Here is a 17,699-nt window from a genome sequence, read left to right on the forward strand (position 1 = left end):
TGCGCATTGGCCCGCTGCGTGCTATGGCGCAGTGGACCGGAAGAGCGGCGCGGCGCCTGTGCGCGAGGTGAGCCCCGGTCCCCCAGGCCAAGGTCACCGACGCAGGTGCTAGGCCCCGGCCCGCCCTCTCCGGTTTGCTCAACAGGACTTCCCACTCGCGGTTTGTGGCTGGCCGGAGGGGTGCAGGGGGTGGTGGGGAGGCCTTGAACTCCTGTACGCCGTAGCTCCGGAGCGAGGAAAGGCGCGGAAGCCTAGGCAGCTGCCGACGGCCGGGTACAACGCTGAAGGGAACCGCGGGGCCGAGCGGGCTGCGCTCGGGAGCCGGACCCGGAACGCGCGGCTCCCCTCCAGCGTTTAAGCGGCAGTCTCCCCGGACTGAATCTTCTGGCCCTGTGCTTGGTTCTTTTAAAACCCGCGCATCTTAAGCAAGCTCGCACTGCAATCTGAGGGAACTTGCGCACGCTAAGCTTACCGTGAACAAGTTCTTTCCTGTTTGTGCGGTGTCAGATTCATGCAGCATGCTCGGTTTGCCTGTAACAGTGGGGGACAAAAAAACTAACATCTTACTGTGTTGACTTGATATATTTGATATCGCACGATGTTAACAGAGTTCATCGTGCTATTGGTCAAGTTGCAGTTGCACAACAAGGGGCACACGGATGAGCTTTGTTTTCCATGGCAGGACTTGCTGTTCAGGGTCAGCATGGTGACCATCCGGCTGTCCTTGTGGCCTGTGGCAGGTGGTGTGTGTTGAAGGGTGCTGATACAGCCTGTGTGCGGCTCCCTGTGTGTGAGCCTGCTGTGCTCCCCCACTCCCGCCCGCCTGGCTGAATGGCCTGATGAGGAAAGGGGCCCGTTGAACCCCCCTGCACCCCTTCCCACTGCTACTCTTCTGTCTCAAAGGATTTTTCTGTCCATCCCCCATTTCCCCCTCCTTCTGCTGAATATATGCGTTTTGCAAAATTTATTTGTGGACCCAGTATGATAGCTTAGTTGGCTAATCCTCCACCTGCAGGTGCTGGCATTCCATATGGTTGCCAGTTCGTGTTCTGGCTTCTCCACTTCCCATGCAGCTCCCTACCTGTGGCCTGGGAAAGCAGTGGAAGACGGCCCAAAGCCTTGGGACCCTGCACTCGTGTGCGATACCCGGAAGAAGTTCCTGGATCCTGGCTTTGGATTGGCTCAGCTCCAGGCATTGTGGCCATTTGGGGAGTGAATCAGAGGATGCAAATCTGTCTCTCTGTGTCTCTTTGTCTCTGTAAACCTGCCTTTCCAATTTAAAAAAAAAAAAAAAAACTCTTTAATAAAAAGTTTATTTGTGATTTTTTGAAAGCCTGAAAGGGGGAAAGAGAGATCTTCCATCTCCTGATTCTCTCCTCGCAAATGTCTACGATTGTCAGGCTTAGTCCAGGTCTAAGGCTCCCATGTGGATAGCAAAAACCCAAGCACTTGGACCATCATCCCAGGCCACATTAGCAGGAAGCTGGGTTGGAAACAAAGGCCCTGTGGTCTGGGATGTAGGAGTCCCGGGTGGAGGCTTAATCCGCTGTTCCCCAGGCTTGGCGCTGAGCGTGTGTTAGGGGAAGCACACATCTGCCAAGCAGAGTCGGAAATACTGGCGAGAGTCCGAGCTGCTTCGCAACCTCAGGGCGTGCGACTCGCTCCGTGGATTTTCCTTTTGGCCTCCTGCCTGTGTCTGCCGTGTACCATGCCCTTCAGTCACGTGTTTCCTGTGGACTTTGCTGTGTGTGTGTGCGGTGGGGGACTCGTGTCGCAGGAGCCTCAGGGGCCCAGGCCACGAGCAGTCCGCCACCTGTGTGCAGCTTCCTGCAGGTCTGGGGTCTCCCTGGGTGCCCACCACGCCCGAATAGCAGGACCATGAGCACCAGCGAGAAGGACTTTGAGAACGCCCAGAGTCAGGTGAAACACTTGGAGGATCCAGGCAATGAAGTGAAGCTCAAACTCTACGCCCTGCACAAGCAGGCAAGTGTCCCGGACTCTCCCAGATGGCCTTAAGGAGATGTGCGATGGCGTGCTTGCTAAAGTGTGTGTGAGTCGCCTCCTTTCCTCTGGAGGTTAGGCATGTGGGTTTGGGGTAGAGCAGGCCTGGAATGCTATTAGGGCACAGGGTAAGCCTTCTAGAGCCTTCTAGGACAATGTAGAATGAGACTTAGAATTGAGACAGCATTCAAACACGCTGACCTCTTTCAGCTTCTGATTAAACCAACTGAAAGGGGTATTTGGAGTCAGCTGAGGCGATCGGAATACAGGCCGAGTGTGAGGAGTCAGCAGGGACTAGTGTCGCTGTAAAATAACAAGTTGGAATTTTTCCAAAATGCATAGTGAGTATCTAACAAGTGAAATGGCGTGTCTGGGAGGGAAAGGAGGAAGGGAAAGGGAGGGAGGTAGAGAAGAAATAAAGAAAGGAAAGGGGGAGAAGGGAGGAAGGAGAGAGGGAAGCAAATAAAAGAAAAGGGAAGAAAAAGGGAGGGAGGGAGGAAGCAAGCAAGGCTAAAGAGGGTAAGTGTTGAATTTGGGTGATGGGTATTAGGAATTCATTGCAACATTTTATATTGGGTGTATGTTTGCAAAAAGTTGTATTTTTATTAGAAGCTTTTATAGATTTGCTTGTGTCTTTGAGTGGCAGGATGACAAAGCATGAGTCAGAGAATCTTCCATCCCTTGGTTCACTCTTGAAATGGCGGCCATGGCCAAGGCTGGGCCAGGCTTTAGCCAGCAGTGTGCTACTGCTCCTGCTCTCCCGCGTGGGTGCAAGGGCCCAGGCTTTTGGGTCATCTTCCGTCTTCCTATGTACATGAGCAGGGGGCTGAATCAGAAGCTGAGCACTCCCACAGGATAACCAGTGCCTAGGCAGTGGCTTAACCCACTGCCCTGCCCCCGCTCCCCAGTGGCCCCAGAATTAAAACGTTTATCATTTGTAAAGCCGGAGGTTTCCCTGGCAGGTCTGCCCGTCTGGACTGTGGAGTTTGTACCTGTCTCCTGTCCTGTGATTGCCTGCCGTGAGGGCTTGCTTTCATACACAAGTGTTTATAATGAAGATTTGTAAATGGCCCAGAGAGACGTCTGGCTTTACCTTTGAACTATTGTGGCTGGTAGGATTTTGGATCACCTAACAGTGTGGTTTAGGATGTACACAGTCATGTGGATCCTTACAGGACAGTCCCCAACCCAGGAGAAGCTCTGGGCGCTGGGCCAGGTGAGCACATTGGCTTGGCAGGACTCCCATGCTTGGCCGTCAGTTCTGGGAGTGACACGGGAGCAGGGCATAGCCGATGCCACACTGGCTGCTGCCCTTGGCTGGTTCTCCTCTACGGCCTTCTGTTGGAAATCACAGCCATGTGTGGGATGCCTTGCAGCAAGCTCTGTGAATCTTTCTAGAAAATGATGAAGCTGTGGATACTCTCGTCCCCCCGCCCAGTGTTGCATTTGGTGTCAGAGGCAGGTGTGCTCACGGCCAGCCTGTGGCACCTGCAGGTTAAGCTGCTGCCTGTGGCACTGGCATCAAGTCCGAGTGATGCTTTGAATCCCTCACCTGCTGCTGTACCTGGGAAAGCAGTGGATGTCACCCATGAGGAACACCTGCCTGGAGGTCTTAGCTTCCGGAGTCAGCGTGGCCCAGCCCTGCTGCCACTTGGGGATGAAGATTCTCTCATTCTCCCTTTCAAATAATTTTTTTTTTTTTTTAAGAAAAGAGAAGTGGTGCCGTGGTGTAGCATCCTAAGCCCCTGCCTGTGGTTTCCATATGGGTATCGGCTTGGGGTCCAGCTGCTCACTTGGTCATACCTTGGAGAGCAGCACAGCATGACCCAAGGCCCTGGGCCCTTGCAGCCACGTGGGCGGCCTGGATGAGGCTCCTGGCTTCGGACTGGCTCCTCTCTGGCTATTGTGGTCATCTGAGCAGTGAACCAACAAGTGAAGCGCTCTCTCTCTCTCTAAACCTGCCTCTCAAAAATGAATTTTTAGAAAGTAAAGACAACCACAGTGTGGGCTGTGGCCTGCTCTCTTTTTGGTGGCTGCAGAGCCACAGCCACCTCTGCTTTCTTTCCCACAGCCTCACTTGTCCTCTTTGGTCAAAGCGTACTGTCAAATCTAAAACAGGAGTTTAAGTGGCCACTTTTGGCTGCGGGGGGTGTTTCATCTCCAAGTCCCCACCCAGGCCAACCTCAAAACAAATAAAAACTCATGGCTTGTTGCTTGCATGTCCTTCAGTTCAGTATCCCAAGGGCCGAAGGCTCTGGCAGCTGCACCCTGGCCCCCAAACCATATTTCTTCAGCCAAGTTGCCCACCATTGGACTGCTGTGAGCTTCCAGAACGTACCTTCTTCCCAGATGTCTGCTGGCTCATTCCTTCTGATGATTGCTTGTGACAAGTGGAACGGGCAGTGTCAGGAGCGAGCTGCTAGAGTGCTGTGGACCGTGCTGTGGACCGTGCTGTGGACCGTGCTGTGGACCGTGCTGTGGACTGTGCTGTGGACCGTGCTGTGGACTGTGCTATGGACCGTGCTGTGGACCGGCCCTTTGCCCGGCCTTATCTTTACTGGCAGGCAGCTGTATCTCATTTGAGGGACCCACAGCCAGGAACACCTTTTCCTTTGCAGCCTTCTGTTTTCTATTGTGCCTTTTTAGGGAGGGGTACAAGGGAAAAGTCTGGTGAGACAAAGACCCTGTGAGGGGGCTGGGCGACGCTTCCACGGCTGCTGTGAATTCTAGTGGTTGGAAATCTAGTTTGTGTGAGCGTTTTGTCACTGTCACTCCCCCGTCTCCTTTCCACAGCCTACTGAAGGACCCTGTAATGTGCCCAAACCAGGTGTGTTTGACGTCATCCACAGAGCCAAGTGGGATGCGAGGGATGCCCTGGGCAGCCTACCCAAGGTGAGTCCACCGGTTCCTCAGTTTTGATTTGACTCACAGGACTTGGCAAGAAGATGGTGCTTAGCAGCAAGCCATGACCAAGGGCGCCCTCAAGCTCTCTATGTGCTCAGCTACATCCAGGCCTCTCCCATCTTCCTTTTGCAAAGTGCTATTTATTCATTGCTATCTTAGCATGCTCATTCCTTACCCACGAGCTGAAGTTGTTGTCTGTTCTTCAGGAAACTGCCAGGCGGAGCTATGTGCACTTGGCGTCCAGTCTGAGCGCCTCGTCAGACCCCTCACGTCTAGCGGGGCCGGGAGCCGCTAACAGAGCCGGATATGAGACCCTCGTGGTGACCTCCGAGGGCGGCATCTCGCAGATCATGTTTAACCGGCCGGCTAAAAAAAATGCTATGAACCTACAGGTATAGTGGAGCTGGTCTTACTCTTCTGATCTCCCTCGGAGACTGTCGAGTTTCAACACGATTCCTATTCTTTGTGGTCTGATTTGTGCAGGGAGACTAGTCGTCGTCATGTAACAAGACTGGGCAGTCTTCGCTTATCATTATGAGCTTCAGGGAAGTTCTAGATACCCAGAAGGCACTGCGATGTTCCTGTTAATAGAAGCACACATCGTGATATTGACATCAATGAAATATGTGTAGCTTAAGAGAACTTCGCTGGAGGCCTCTCTCGCCGGTCTATGCTACCCTGGCAGTACCCTCCCATCCCTAAGATGGGAGTGCTCGGGGAAGCTTTTCTTAGAGGAAAAAATATATATATTTTTATCAGAAAGGCAGATTTATGGAGAGAAGGAGACACAGAAGGATCTTGCATGCACTGTTCACGTCCCAAGTGGCCACGGTGGCCGGAGCTGAGCCAATCCAAAGCCAGAAGCAAGGAGCTTCTTCCAGAACTCCCACGCAGGTGCAGGATCTCAAGGTTTTCCCAGGCCACAAGCAGGGAGCTGGATGGGCAATGGCGCTGCCGGGATACAAACCAGCGCCCTTCTGGCACTTACATGCAAGGAGACTTAGCCACTGAGCCATCACACCAGGCCCACACAGAAGCTTTGTCTTGTACAAGTAGAGGGAGAAAGGAAAGAAGGGCTTCGTCTAAACAAAGCGTAACTTAGCTCTGTTGCCCGTGACTGGCTTAATGGGAGCAACACTGATATAATAGTCTCCTTAGCCTCTCCCCTTGGGGGAAAAGCAATGGTAGGAAATTCATTGGCTGCCCAGCATGTTAGCTTGGAGTAAAAGTTGAGAGGCTGTCTAACCAGTTGGGTTTGTAATCTGCAGTGTGGGAGAAAGCAAGTGCTCATACGAAATCACCTCTGTGCCATTAAACCATGTAGCGTGTAAGCCTTTAGCACTCAGCTCCACTTCCCCCTGACCTGTCTGTGTAACCGTAGTCACGCTAGCTACTCTCTCAGGGTGTCTAACAAGTTCCCGTATGGATGTTTAGAAGTCCCCGTGGGAGCCTCTTGTACCACTGCTTAACACTGAGATAATTAGAGAAGGAACTCACTCAAGTTCATGTAACTAACAGGAAAACCCAAACTGGAGGCCTCCATAGCCACGTCTGCCCAGCCTGACGCCTGCCAGTCACTCTGGTGGGGAGGAGGAGGAGGGAAGGGGCCGTCCTGACTGTGGGAACATCTTGGCATACTGAGCAGGGCCCAAGTCTTACAGCACTCGTCGTCCCCATTCTTCCCCACACTGACCCGTCATCGGCGCTGGCACCGCCCAAGAACATCATTCGAGGCTCTCGGCACCTGCCTCCTTCAGCTGCCCAGGATGCGGGTGCTTTGCTGAGGTCCCAGCTGAGCTGTGCCACCTCCCACCCCCACTGCCCCCGCCAAGCCTCCTCGGTGTTGCTTCCTGGTTGCACCTGGGCCCCTGGAGCCAGCTCAAGGACTTGCATCTTTGCTGTAGTTCCCCAGCATCTGCTGCAGCACCAAAAAGTTACAAAAGGAGTGAAAATGCCACGTGGGCTATTTAAATACGATCTTCCCCTAAGTGTTTGGCCCTTTGCTTAGGTAGGCTCGTGTCCCATCCAGCAGGACAGTCAACGGGGGTCGCAACCACCTAGGAGAGATTGGGGGACAAGAGACACGAAGAATGGACAGCAAGACAGGATGTCTGATCAAGCTGTCAGTTTATTGATTTTAATTGAGGGTTTTTATACTCTTCAGTAACTAAGGCTCAGGGAGGAAAGGAGAAACTAGGACACAAGCCATGGTCTCAAGACCGATTGTTCTTGAGCAGCCACCATATCAACCATAGTAACCAGCATATCAACAATAGCATAGGTAACCAGTAACAGGATGTCGGCAGGTGCAGCATAAATCACATTCTGAAACAGTTGCTGCAAACAATTGAAGCTAAGCGTGTGATTAGTTTCATAACTTCTTTCCCAAGCATCTGGCCAGCTGGGGATTTTCCACTGGCCCATAGTTCTATATTCAAAATGGCTTCAGTGTGGCTACAGTACACGGCTCCTGACATCTCCCCCTCTTTTCTATATATCAATGAAAGCAGCGAAAAGATAAAGGTCCTTGAGGCAAGATAAGCACTGCCTGTCTTAGGCTCATTCTGAGGGACCCTCAACTCTTACCCATCTCTGGGCAGCCCTGCCAGTCATCCAGGGCTCCCTGTCTTAGGTTGGCGGGGTATCAGAAAGATGCCCGTCATTGGCTAAGTGCTTACCTGGGAAAGGCGATGCCTCATTGTATTAGATGAGCCTCTTTGAAGACTGGAGCCGCACTGAATGATGTGGGGGTTATCACTTGGGGAGCCTGAGCCGTTGCAGCAACGTCAAGGTTTTTAAGGCCATAACCTTGCTGCATTTCTTGAACATGCAAGCTGCCAGCTTAATGCCATTTAGAATAACTTTCCCCGACATGGGTAGAACTCGGGTCTCATTTACTTTAATTATACTGGTGGCTAACTGACTGGTGAAATTTAGGAAGGTGTTAGACCATTGTCTCCAGAGGTATTGATTGATTTTTATCACTCTCGCTAAAATATTGTGAACTTTTACTGGGGTGACACCTATATGATGGTATATTGGGGAGCAGCTGGCTGGTGAGATTCGAAAAGACATACTTAACAATGTGCAAGTATCGTTGAAAATACTAACATTCCAGAATCACATAGTGCTAAGATGTTACATGTATACAAGACAGTTTTAAGGGACCAGAGACCCTAACTGCCTATTTTACCATCTGGCTCCTACATTTCCAAACAGAAATCAACCCCAACTGTTTTTAGGGAGAAGGGGCGTTGTCATCCGCTCTTAGCTACTTCCTACTGAGAGGGGACGCCATTGGGTAACAGCAGCTGTAGGGTGTCCATCTTGTGGTTCCTGATAGAAGGCAGAAGTCATCAGGTGTTTGGTGTACATCCTGGCACTTGAAAAGTTTTTCTGTGTTGAAGTTTATAGTTTACAATTAAACTTTAGCCTTAATGGATACAGTAGGTCTGCTGGAATCCTAGAAAACAAAGTCTCTATATTCAGTGCTGTGATATGACCTGTAGGATTTTACACACTCTTGTACTTTTTAGACCTTGCCTTCCTGGCAGGATTGTTATCTAGCCCTGGCTCCCCACTGGCAAGGTTTCCCAAAGTCTTTTCTGCAATTCCCCCTGCCCCCTCAAATTTTTATTATTTTATTTATTTATTTATTTATTAGAAATCTCAGAACCAGAAGAGTTAAGTCTATTAAATATGCCAAGAGGCCTTAAAATATTTGATCAAAGATTTCTCATTATAATAACGACCCATTTAGTCAGACTGATTTAAACAGCAACAGATCAAAAAAAAAAAAATTTGGCCCACGTTGGGCGCCAAATTGTCCCATCCAGCAGGACAGTCAACGGGGGTCGCAACCACCTAGGACAGATTGGGGGACAAGAGACATGAAGAATGGACAGCAAGACAGGATGTCTGATCAAGCTGTCAGTTATTGATTTTAATTGAGGGTTTTTATACTCTTCAGTAACTAAAGCTCAGGGAGGAAAGGAGAAACTAGGACACAAGCCATGGTCTCAAGACCGATTGTTCTTGAGCAGCCACCATATCAACCATAGTAACCAGCATATCAACAATAGCATAGGTAACCAGTAACAGGATGTCGGCAGGTGCAGCATAAATCACATTCTGAAACAGTTGCTAGAAACAGTTGAAGCTAAGCGTGTGATTAGTTTCATAACTTCTTTCCCAAGCATCTGGCCAGCGGGGGATTTTCCACTGGCCCATAGTTCTATATTCAAAATGGCTTCAGTGTGGCTACAGTACACTGCTCCTGACAGGCTCGTGGACTGACATAGAGTAAAATCCACTGGGTGATGGTGTTTCTTTTCAGAGGTCTTTTTTTCTCTCTTCTTCCATCCATACAGATGTATAATGAAATTATGCTGGCACTTGACGCTGCGAGCAAGGATGACACAGTTATAACTGTTTTAACAGGTAGGATATTTTCTCAGACTGTTTAATTAGGTTCCTATTTCAGAAGGATCTCAGCATAAGAAATGGAGTTTGGGCGAAGAAAAAAGGTTCTGAGGTCTTTCCTGGTACCACGGACCAGGCGTGGGAAATGCCTGGTCTGTGGCGTGGAGGAGGCCTGTGTCATCGCTTCTTCTGGCCCTGCCAAGGCAACTGCAGGTGGGACTCGAAGTTCACTCACCAGGCTGATGGTTGTGTGTGGCTCCTACGTGATGTTATCACTCTCCAAGTGGCCCTTGGATAGATACAGACAGATGCAGGACATCCCATGCACAGCACAGCTTGAGTGGGGCCAGTCCCGGCATGAACAGCTGGCCGACAAAGCAAGTGTGGACTCTGGGGCAGGGGCTGCTCCTCAGCAAGGAGGAGCAATGGGTAACCAGCGCGAGCACAGGGGTTAAATGTTTCCAGCCTAGTGCCACGGACAGACCCGGGGGGCCCAGAGGGTGGCTCCAGCAGTGCAAGGTGACTGCCTCGGGGCGGGTGAGATGGCCCTGGCACGCCCGAGGGAACTGCCTGGGACCAAGGGGACTTCTGGCCTGTGGTCCCTCCCTCGCCACCCCTGCACCTTCATCTGAGGTTTTGTTTCCCTGTTTTGCTTTCTGTGAGTTCGTGTGTGTGTGTGTGTGTGTGTGTGTGAGCACGCGTGTGTGTAGAGTCATCTCTCGGTTTCCCGGGGGACGTTTCTGGGACCCCCAAGCGCTCCACAGTTCCAGATGCTCAAGTCCCTATGTACAGTGGCAGTGTTTGCCTGTAAATATGTGCACCTGGAGATCCTGTCCAGGTCCGCAGCAAGCAGAACGTAGAGGAGTTATTACGCCATGTCTTCCTCAGTTCTCATGAGTCCCGGAAAGCGAGGACATGCCTGACACAGCTGGGATTTTTGTTTCATAAATATTTCCACCCATGGCTGGCTGAATCCACAGATGCAAAAGCCGTGGATATGGGAAAAGCAGGGCGCTATCCCGTGTCACGTGCCCTCAGAAAGGTCTTGGAATTTATCCTGTGAGGACAAGAGGGGACCCCTGGGTCCCCCTGTGCCTGGTGGCAGTCGTCAAGGCATGTTGAAGTAACACTCAGCAACTGGTCACTTTATCAGTAACTTTATGTAACTGATACTCCAGTGAGCATACACACACACACACACACACACACACACACACACGGTTTTTCAGTCACTCTTAGAACAAAGTTTCTGCCTGCTCACCCTCACCCGACTCCCCAGCAGCCACAGCTGCTGCTCTTGAGCCCATCACCCACCCCAGAAGCCTCGTGTGGGCGCCTCCCTCCGCGGGCACCGTTTTCCCCATCCTTACCTGCCAGGTACCCGTCTCTGCCCCAGCTCCCAGTCCAGGGGCCCTTCCTTGGTGAGCTCCCCGCTTAGACCAGACCCCCATGATGCGCACCTGCCCCTCGCGCATCATCTGCACTTGCTGGTGTTATTCAACGGACACTTTCTCGCTGGTTCCTGAGGTTGGGCGTGAGCTGTAGGCGACTGCTCGCTGTGTCCAGGGCCTGGCCCGGGAGCTCTGTCTGTGTGGTGCAGACTCGGTATTTCTGGGATGAGCGAATGAGCCCGTTTCACTGCCCATAGGTAATGGTGACTACTTCAGCAGCGGCAACGACCTGACTAACGCCACCGAAATGCCCCCTGGTGGCCTTGAGGAGAAAGCCAACAACAACAGCAACTTGCTGAGGTGAGAGGCGGCCAAGGCGAGCTACGAGCTACTTCCCCGCGTGCGTCCGCACAGCTCGCGTGGGCCAGGGTCCATTCTGTGACGTGGCCTCCCGATGCCAGTCCGGCTGCTGCTTCCCAGCCTGACCGGGGCGCACGAGGTGAGGGTGGGTGCCGGCTGCAGTCCTGGCATTGTGTGGCCAGCAGGACGGACAGAAGGAGGGTGGGCCAGGGGCTGGTGCTCAGTGCCACGTCACAGCTGGCCAGCGGTGACCACGCCCTGGTGACCTCGGGCTTCAGCAACAGCTGCTTCTGCACTTCCATCTCTGTTAGGAAGTTTGTGAGCTGCTTTATAGACTTCCCTAAGCCTCTGGTTGCGCTGGTCAACGGCCCCGCCCTGGGAATCGCCGTCACCATCCTGGGACTCTGCGATGTCGCGTATGCGTCCGACAAGGTAGGTCGGCTGGCAGAGGCCTGAGGGGGCAGGTGGGGCGCGGTGCCTAGGTGGTCCTCAGACTCCCTGATGGCGGCTGGCAGGCGGTGTGTGGGAGAGCAGGGTAACTGCATTGTTAGCTTGGTCAGTGATGTTATGGGCCTGTTATGGGGGTGACATCTCTGCGGGTTAGCCACATGGACTCGTGGGACTTTTTTTCGAAATAAACAAATCCTGGCATGACTCGGGATTCTAGACGAAGGGGCTGCCACCTTTCTCTGCTTTGTACGTAAGAAAAGCAAAGCTCTAAGTCGTTCCTTGGTCAGGATCCACTCCAGGCTGTGTTCCCCACCGAATAGGGTAGGTTTTAACATTTCGTCCTTTCCATAGTAGGAGTGGCATATATGTCAGTGGGTCACAGGGGAGACGAAAATGTTGCAAGGCATGGGGAGGTGTAAGGTCGTGGATGGGGAGCAGCCAGTGCAGGGACCTCCGGGTCTACGGCCCCAGCGTCCGGAGGAGGACCGCAGCTCGGGAAGCCGGGACCTTCGGGAGCAGATGACAGCTGCTTCTCCCACGGGAGACAGGTGACGATGGGGGATGGTGTGTCCACTTTGCCAATAGTGAAGTCATTCTGCTGTATACATACCTTATGATATCTTCTTGTTTACCTTGAATAAACACCCTATAAATTTACTTCTTAAAAAAAAAACCCTCAGTCCTCCTCTGCCCAGAGATCACCAGTGCCAGCTTCTGGCTGGTGGACCGTCTGGCTTCCCTGCCCCCTACTGTGGGCACCCCCAGCTGTAACTCTGGCCTGGTCAGCAACGGTTCACCCTCCAACGACAAGTCCTGCTGGTCTCCAGCTGTGTAGGGCACACGTGTCTTCTTATCACAACAGAGGTGCCAGGGAGTTCCCATGACCTATTTCATGAATGAATGCTGCGTTAGACATGAATTGACCCAAAATAACTACAGGGTGACTTGCTCCTCTGTCAGCAGACCTTTCTTATAGGAATGGACATTAAGCTAGAAATTATAAAATAAGTAATATCTGCTCGAGCTGTGCTAGGTGCCTTTGACAGACGTTTTACATGTACGTGTGTCGGACCAGCACATCCGTGCATGTGCGCCTCAGCCTTCTGTGGAAACAGACACGGAAGGGACAGGGAACATTCCCAAAGGCACCGCGCGCTCCCGTGCCAACACTCCCAAAGGCGCCGCGCGCTCCCGTGCCAACATTCCCAAAGGCACCGCGCGCTCCCGCGCTCCCGTGCCAACACTCCCAAAGGCACCACGCGTTCCCGTGCCAACACTCCCAAAGGCGCCGCGCGCTCCCGTGCCAACATTCCCAAAGGCACCGCGCGCTCCCGCGCTCCCGTGCCAACACTCCCAAAGGCACCACGCGTTCCCGTGCCAACATTCCCAAACACCGCGCGCTCCCGTGCCAACACTCCCAAAGGCACCACGCGCTCCCATGCCAGAACCAACATTCTTAGGAAGCAACTGCTTTAAAGGCTGTTCCTTGTCAACTTTAGCTGTACCTGCTTGTGGTCCCTCGGCTACACTTGTCTCTTTTTGTTTCTTTCTTCAGTTTCTTGGTTATTAAAGCTTTTCTTAGGCTGGGTCTTGTCAGCATTTCTTGAGTAAGCATTCTTTGGGGTCAAAAGACAAGATGAGAGGCAATGAGTGAATATATTGTTGCATTTACATGCTTCCTACATTATATACATATATATACATTATATATATCATATATATTTATATAGACATTATATATTTATATCTGGTGACAAATGTGCCTTAACAGTATCTGATTCTAGGAGATGAATGCTTTTTAAAGTATTCATTCAAAAGTAAAAAAGTAGTTCCTAAATACTTTCACATACACCATCAATTATACATTATTTTTTCTGTCATAAAGAAGGTATTGTTCACCAAGAAACACACAAAATTTTTTTTTTCTTAAATCTAGAAAAGAGCTACAAATGAGTATGTTTTAGTAGCCAGTGCTGGAATGGATCCCAGGCTGTGACGCCAACAGACACAGTTCTGAAGCAAGGTCAGGGGAATGGCAGGTTGAAGGAACTGTTCAGTGTGTACACTGAAGGTCCGTTTCTAGAATACGGACTCACGTGCACATTTATTTGTGAAACAAAGACCCAGGGTGCTGCAGCCACCGACTCTGCCCACAGCGGCTGGCCCGCGCTGCGAGTCCAAAAACCCAGCTACATGAACCGTGGCTGCTGCCTCCCGGGGCCTCCGTTAGCAGGAAGCCGGAGCCTTCCAGGGCTCCAGGACAGCTTTAAATCCATCCACACCTAACGTAAGAATGAGCAATGGATAACACCAAGAAAATGGAAAGCTATGCCGCAAACGGAGGAATATCTAAAGAACCCTTAGGATTCAGTAGTGACAAGGTTGAACAGCCTGACATCTGAACACTAGGCAAGATATTTTAGCAGTGACATCACTAAAGAGGATACTCAGCATCATTCATCATGAGGGACCGGTCAGTCATAACCACAGCGCGGCCGCGCTCCACACCGCGTCCCAGGGTTAAAGGACGCGACTTCATGACGGGGGCTGAGAGGCGTGCGAGCAATGGGACCCCCGGGTAGCACGGGGCTGGAGCGGGGAGTGGCCCATGGTGTACGTGGTCAGCGTGTTTGCTTGTGTGAGTTGATTACAGCTAGCTGGGGGGCACCTGGATCCTGACCGCAACACTGAAAGCATACATTCACGCACTGTTTTTGCAAGGCCTTTTTTGTTTTTTGTTTTTGGCTAGAATTATCTGCAAAAGATCTCCCTACTCTTCGTTTTCATCAAGGTAACAAATGAAGAATGAGAGTTGTGTCTATTTAAGGTGTGCACTTGACTTTCCATATTGGCCTTATTCATGATGGTCAAACTACTGGAAACCACCCCGGGCATTCAGTCCTGAAAACAGAAACAAGCTGTGGGTAGCCCCAAGCTGTGGGTAGCCCCAAGCTGTGGCCCAGCCCCAAGCTGTGGCCCAGCCCCAAGCAGCAGGCTGTTAAGGTGTGCAACAGTGCAGTATCAAGACTGTCGAGGAACTTACACTAAGGGACAGAATCCAGATTCAAAAGGCTACAGAGAATAGAAATCCACTTTCAGAACATTCTAGAAAAGGCAAAACCATCTGGACAGAGAACAGATGAGCTGTGAAGGGGCAAGAGGAAGGAGTTGACCATGAAATAGAGAACTTTGTTTGAAACTTCTTAAAACTAAGATACAGGGTTTTTTAAAGACTTATTTTTATTGGAAAGGCAGATACACAGAGAGGAGCAGAGACAGAGAGGAAGATCTTCTATCTGATGATTCACTCCCCAAGCAACCACAGTGGCCGGAGTTGAGCCATTCCGAAGCCAGGAGCCTGGAGCTCCCCACCTCCACCCAGGTCTCCCACACAGGTGCAGGGTCCCAAAGCTTTGGGCCGTCCTTGACTGCTTTCCCAGGCTAGGCAGGGAGCTGGATGGGAAGCAGGGCCCCCGGGATTAGAACCAGCACCCATATGGGATCCTGGCATGTTCAGGCGAGGACTTTAACTATGCTTTTGCGCCAGGCCCTAAGATACACTCTTAAAAGATTGTTTGCACAGTACTGATTAGAACTGCCCCAGCAACTAAAGAGTGTGATGTTACCATCAAACAGTGACTTTAAAACACACGCACACATTCATATGAAAAGGTGTTTTTGGTTTTCTTCTCTTGTCTCTGCCCCTGCCCCGCACAGGCCACGTTTCATACCCCGTTTACCAGCCTCGGCCTGAGCCCGGAAGGCTGCTCCTCGTACACATTCCCCAAGATCATGGGCCTGGCCAAGGTAACCTGTGGAGAGGGGTCCTGTTGCGGTGGCGGGGTCCCCCTCTCTGGCAGGACTCTTCCAGCACGGTTGTCCACCTGTTCTCCGTGTCCCTCAGGCTGCCGAGGTGCTGGTCTTCGGGAAGACGCTGACGGCCGGGGAGGCCTATGCTGCTGGACTGGTCGCTGAGGTTTTCCCCGACAGCACTTTCCAGAAGGAAGTGTGGACCAGGCTACAAGCGTACGCAAAGCTCCCCAAAAATGTTGAGTAATTTATCTTTTATTTGTAGGGGCCGTGGGAATACATTCCTCAGAGGAAAATCTATTTACCTTAAGAGAGTAAGTCAGGAGGTGGTGGCAGGGAGACATTTTAACAGTTTTTGAAAGCATATCTAACCATGCGACTGAAGAGAACCATAGTAAGGCTGCAAGTACTGATTTTTACGAAACGTATAAGCAGGCATTCTGTTTCTGTAATGGGGCGGAGGGGCAGTTCTGCACGGGATCATTTGAGGAGAGACAGGTCACTGTTTGTCTAGCCTTTGTGTTCTGCAAGCCAGGTGAGAAGTCACGCAGGCCAACTGAACTTCAGGAAAGGCTTAGCGCTCGTGTTTTCGTACGTGCTGGCCTGTGAGCCGTTGCTTTCATGCATGTACGCTTCCAAACGGGATCCTAGCGCCAGCCGCCTCGAACCCGTGGAGGGCTTTTAGGAAATGCGGTGTGGCAAGCCTGTCCCCTGCCTGCCGAGATGTAGGCTCATTCAAGTGGAGAAGTGGAAAGACTGCCTCATATCCCACACGTGTCTTAGGATTCCCCAGGGTGGGCAGACGCCTCCCACTCCTGTGTGCGATGGCTCTGGGCCTGACTTGCTGGTTTTGTTTGCCCAGGCCATGAGAACATCAAAGCAGCTGCTCAGAAGCCTGGAGAAGGAGAGGCTGCACGCTGTAAATGCCGAGGAATGCGAGCTCATGATCAGCAGGGTGCAGTCGGATGAGTGCAAGAACGCGTTTGCCAACTTTCTATCCAGAAAAGCAAAACTGTGACGGCCGCTCTGCGAAGGGAGGAGACTCAAAACGGGGCGGGGGGGGGGGAGGTGCTGCTCATGTCCAAGACTGGAACTCGACTCCCAGTGCCTTCATTCCTTTCACTGCTGAAAATATCCTTTGGAGTGATTCCATACTTCATTGAAGCCCTGATGAATTAAAGATTTTACAAAACAGGCTTCAAAAACAAAACAAACAAAAATGTGCCTAGGGGAACAGGTGTTAGGAATAGCAGTTAGAAAGCCTAAAGCCTTCCCTCTCCCGTGTCAGAGTCCCTAGGTTCGATTCCTGCCTCTTGCCTTCTGTCTCCAGCATCCAGCCGAATGTAGAGGCTGTGTGGCAACAGGAAGGACTGGTCGCTGGGTTTCTGCCTGCCCTGCGGGACGTTTCCGACCATGATCTCCAGCCAGCCGAGCCTCAGCCATTGCAAAGTGTCTGGGAAGTAAACCAGTCGGGGTGCGTGTGTCTCAAAGAAAAATGTGAAAACTTTTTAAGCATTCCCGCAGCATTTTGGCCACAGAAGGTCTTACGTTTTTAGACAGGAATCGTTGCTTCCAGGAGCACTGGAACATGGTGCCCAGGACCTGGCTTTGGAAAGCGCTCACCGCGCGGCAGGCTGAAATCATGTCCTCATAGACCACTGTGGCACTCTGGCGTCCGCACGGGGTCACAGACTGGATGGGGCCAAACACTGAGAGCTTACTTATCACCGACTTGAGGTCCTCGGTGGGCTGCATGTTCTTCTTCAGCCATCTGGCAAGAGAGCAAATGGAATGAGTCGTGTTAACCGGAAATCAGATCTTAGTTTCTTTGAAAGGGGCAGCATTCTGTGTCCGCAGTCACTTCTGCTTCCTCTCTGGTCTTGTTTAATAGGGTACTTTTAAAGACACATGTCACAGGGCTGGCGTGGTGACATAGCTGGCTGATCGTCCACCCAGTGATGCTGGGATCCCATAGGGGCACCAGTTCGTGTCCTTTCTACTTCCCCTCCAGCCCCCTGCCTTTGTGGCCTGGGGAGACAGCGGAGGACAGCCCAAGTGCTTGAGCCCCTTCACCCGTGGGGAACCTGGCAGGATGCTCCCAGCTCCTAGCTTTGGACCAGCTCAGCTCTGGCTGCTACAGCCATTCGGAGGGTTAAGGTTATTCCAGTTTATTTCAGTTCATTGTCTCTTCTCTATAAAAACCTGTCTTTCAAATAAAATAAATATCTAAAAAAAAATAACCCTTATATGACTTAATAATGACAAGGGTAGTGATTGGGACAGGCCACAAAGAAACTGAAAATGCTTCCTCTAAACGCAGGTGGGGAATGTTCTCAAAACAAGCAACTGTGCTATGATTAC

At 51.5% G+C, this 17,699-nt stretch overlaps 2 protein-coding genes across 2 annotated transcripts in view; one reads left to right on the plus strand and one right to left on the minus strand.

The window, feature by feature from the left end:
• On the plus strand, positions 1–16,837 carry ECI2 (enoyl-CoA delta isomerase 2). Its single transcript, XM_040984037.1, has 10 exons — positions 1–67; positions 1,824–1,983; positions 4,795–4,893; positions 5,112–5,297; positions 9,276–9,345; positions 10,976–11,078; positions 11,390–11,510; positions 15,246–15,335; positions 15,433–15,576; positions 16,201–16,837. Exons 1-10 carry the CDS (start codon positions 24–26, stop codon positions 16,354–16,356), a joined length of 1,173 nt encoding a protein of 390 aa, XP_040839971.1. The 5' UTR covers positions 1–23; the 3' UTR covers positions 16,357–16,837.
• The window catches only part of CUNH6orf201 (chromosome unknown C6orf201 homolog), a 25,948-nt gene continuing 13,272 nt past the window's right edge, over positions 5,024–17,699 (minus strand). The window contains exons 3-5 of the mRNA XM_040984038.1: positions 16,887–17,109; positions 13,034–13,144; positions 5,024–5,486 (exon numbers count right to left, since the gene is read on the minus strand). Coding sequence (XP_040839972.1) covers positions 13,052–13,144; positions 16,887–17,109 — 316 coding nt within the window. The 3' untranslated portion in view covers positions 5,024–5,486; positions 13,034–13,051. The remainder of the gene's footprint in view (positions 5,487–13,033; positions 13,145–16,886; positions 17,110–17,699) is intronic.

Source organism: Ochotona curzoniae, unplaced genomic scaffold, assembly GCF_017591425.1.
Source record: "Ochotona curzoniae isolate NIBS_2020 unplaced genomic scaffold, NIBS_Ocur_1.0 contig_4064, whole genome shotgun sequence".
Lineage (NCBI taxonomy): Eukaryota > Metazoa > Chordata > Mammalia > Lagomorpha > Ochotonidae > Ochotona > Ochotona curzoniae.

What these genes read in the sequence shown, in the direction of transcription:
- ECI2 (XM_040984037.1), top strand. Translation starts at nt 24, where the DNA reads ATGGCGCAGTGGACCGGAAGAGCGGCGCGGCGCCTGTGCGCGAG. An exon ending in AAAATGCTATGAACCTACAG is followed by an intron (nt 5,298 to 9,275) that starts GTATAGTGGAGC and finishes CCATCCATACAG; the next exon opens with ATGTATAATGAAATTATGCT. An exon ending in AGTTATAACTGTTTTAACAG is followed by an intron (nt 9,346 to 10,975) that starts GTAGGATATTTT and finishes CACTGCCCATAG; the next exon opens with GTAATGGTGACTACTTCAGC.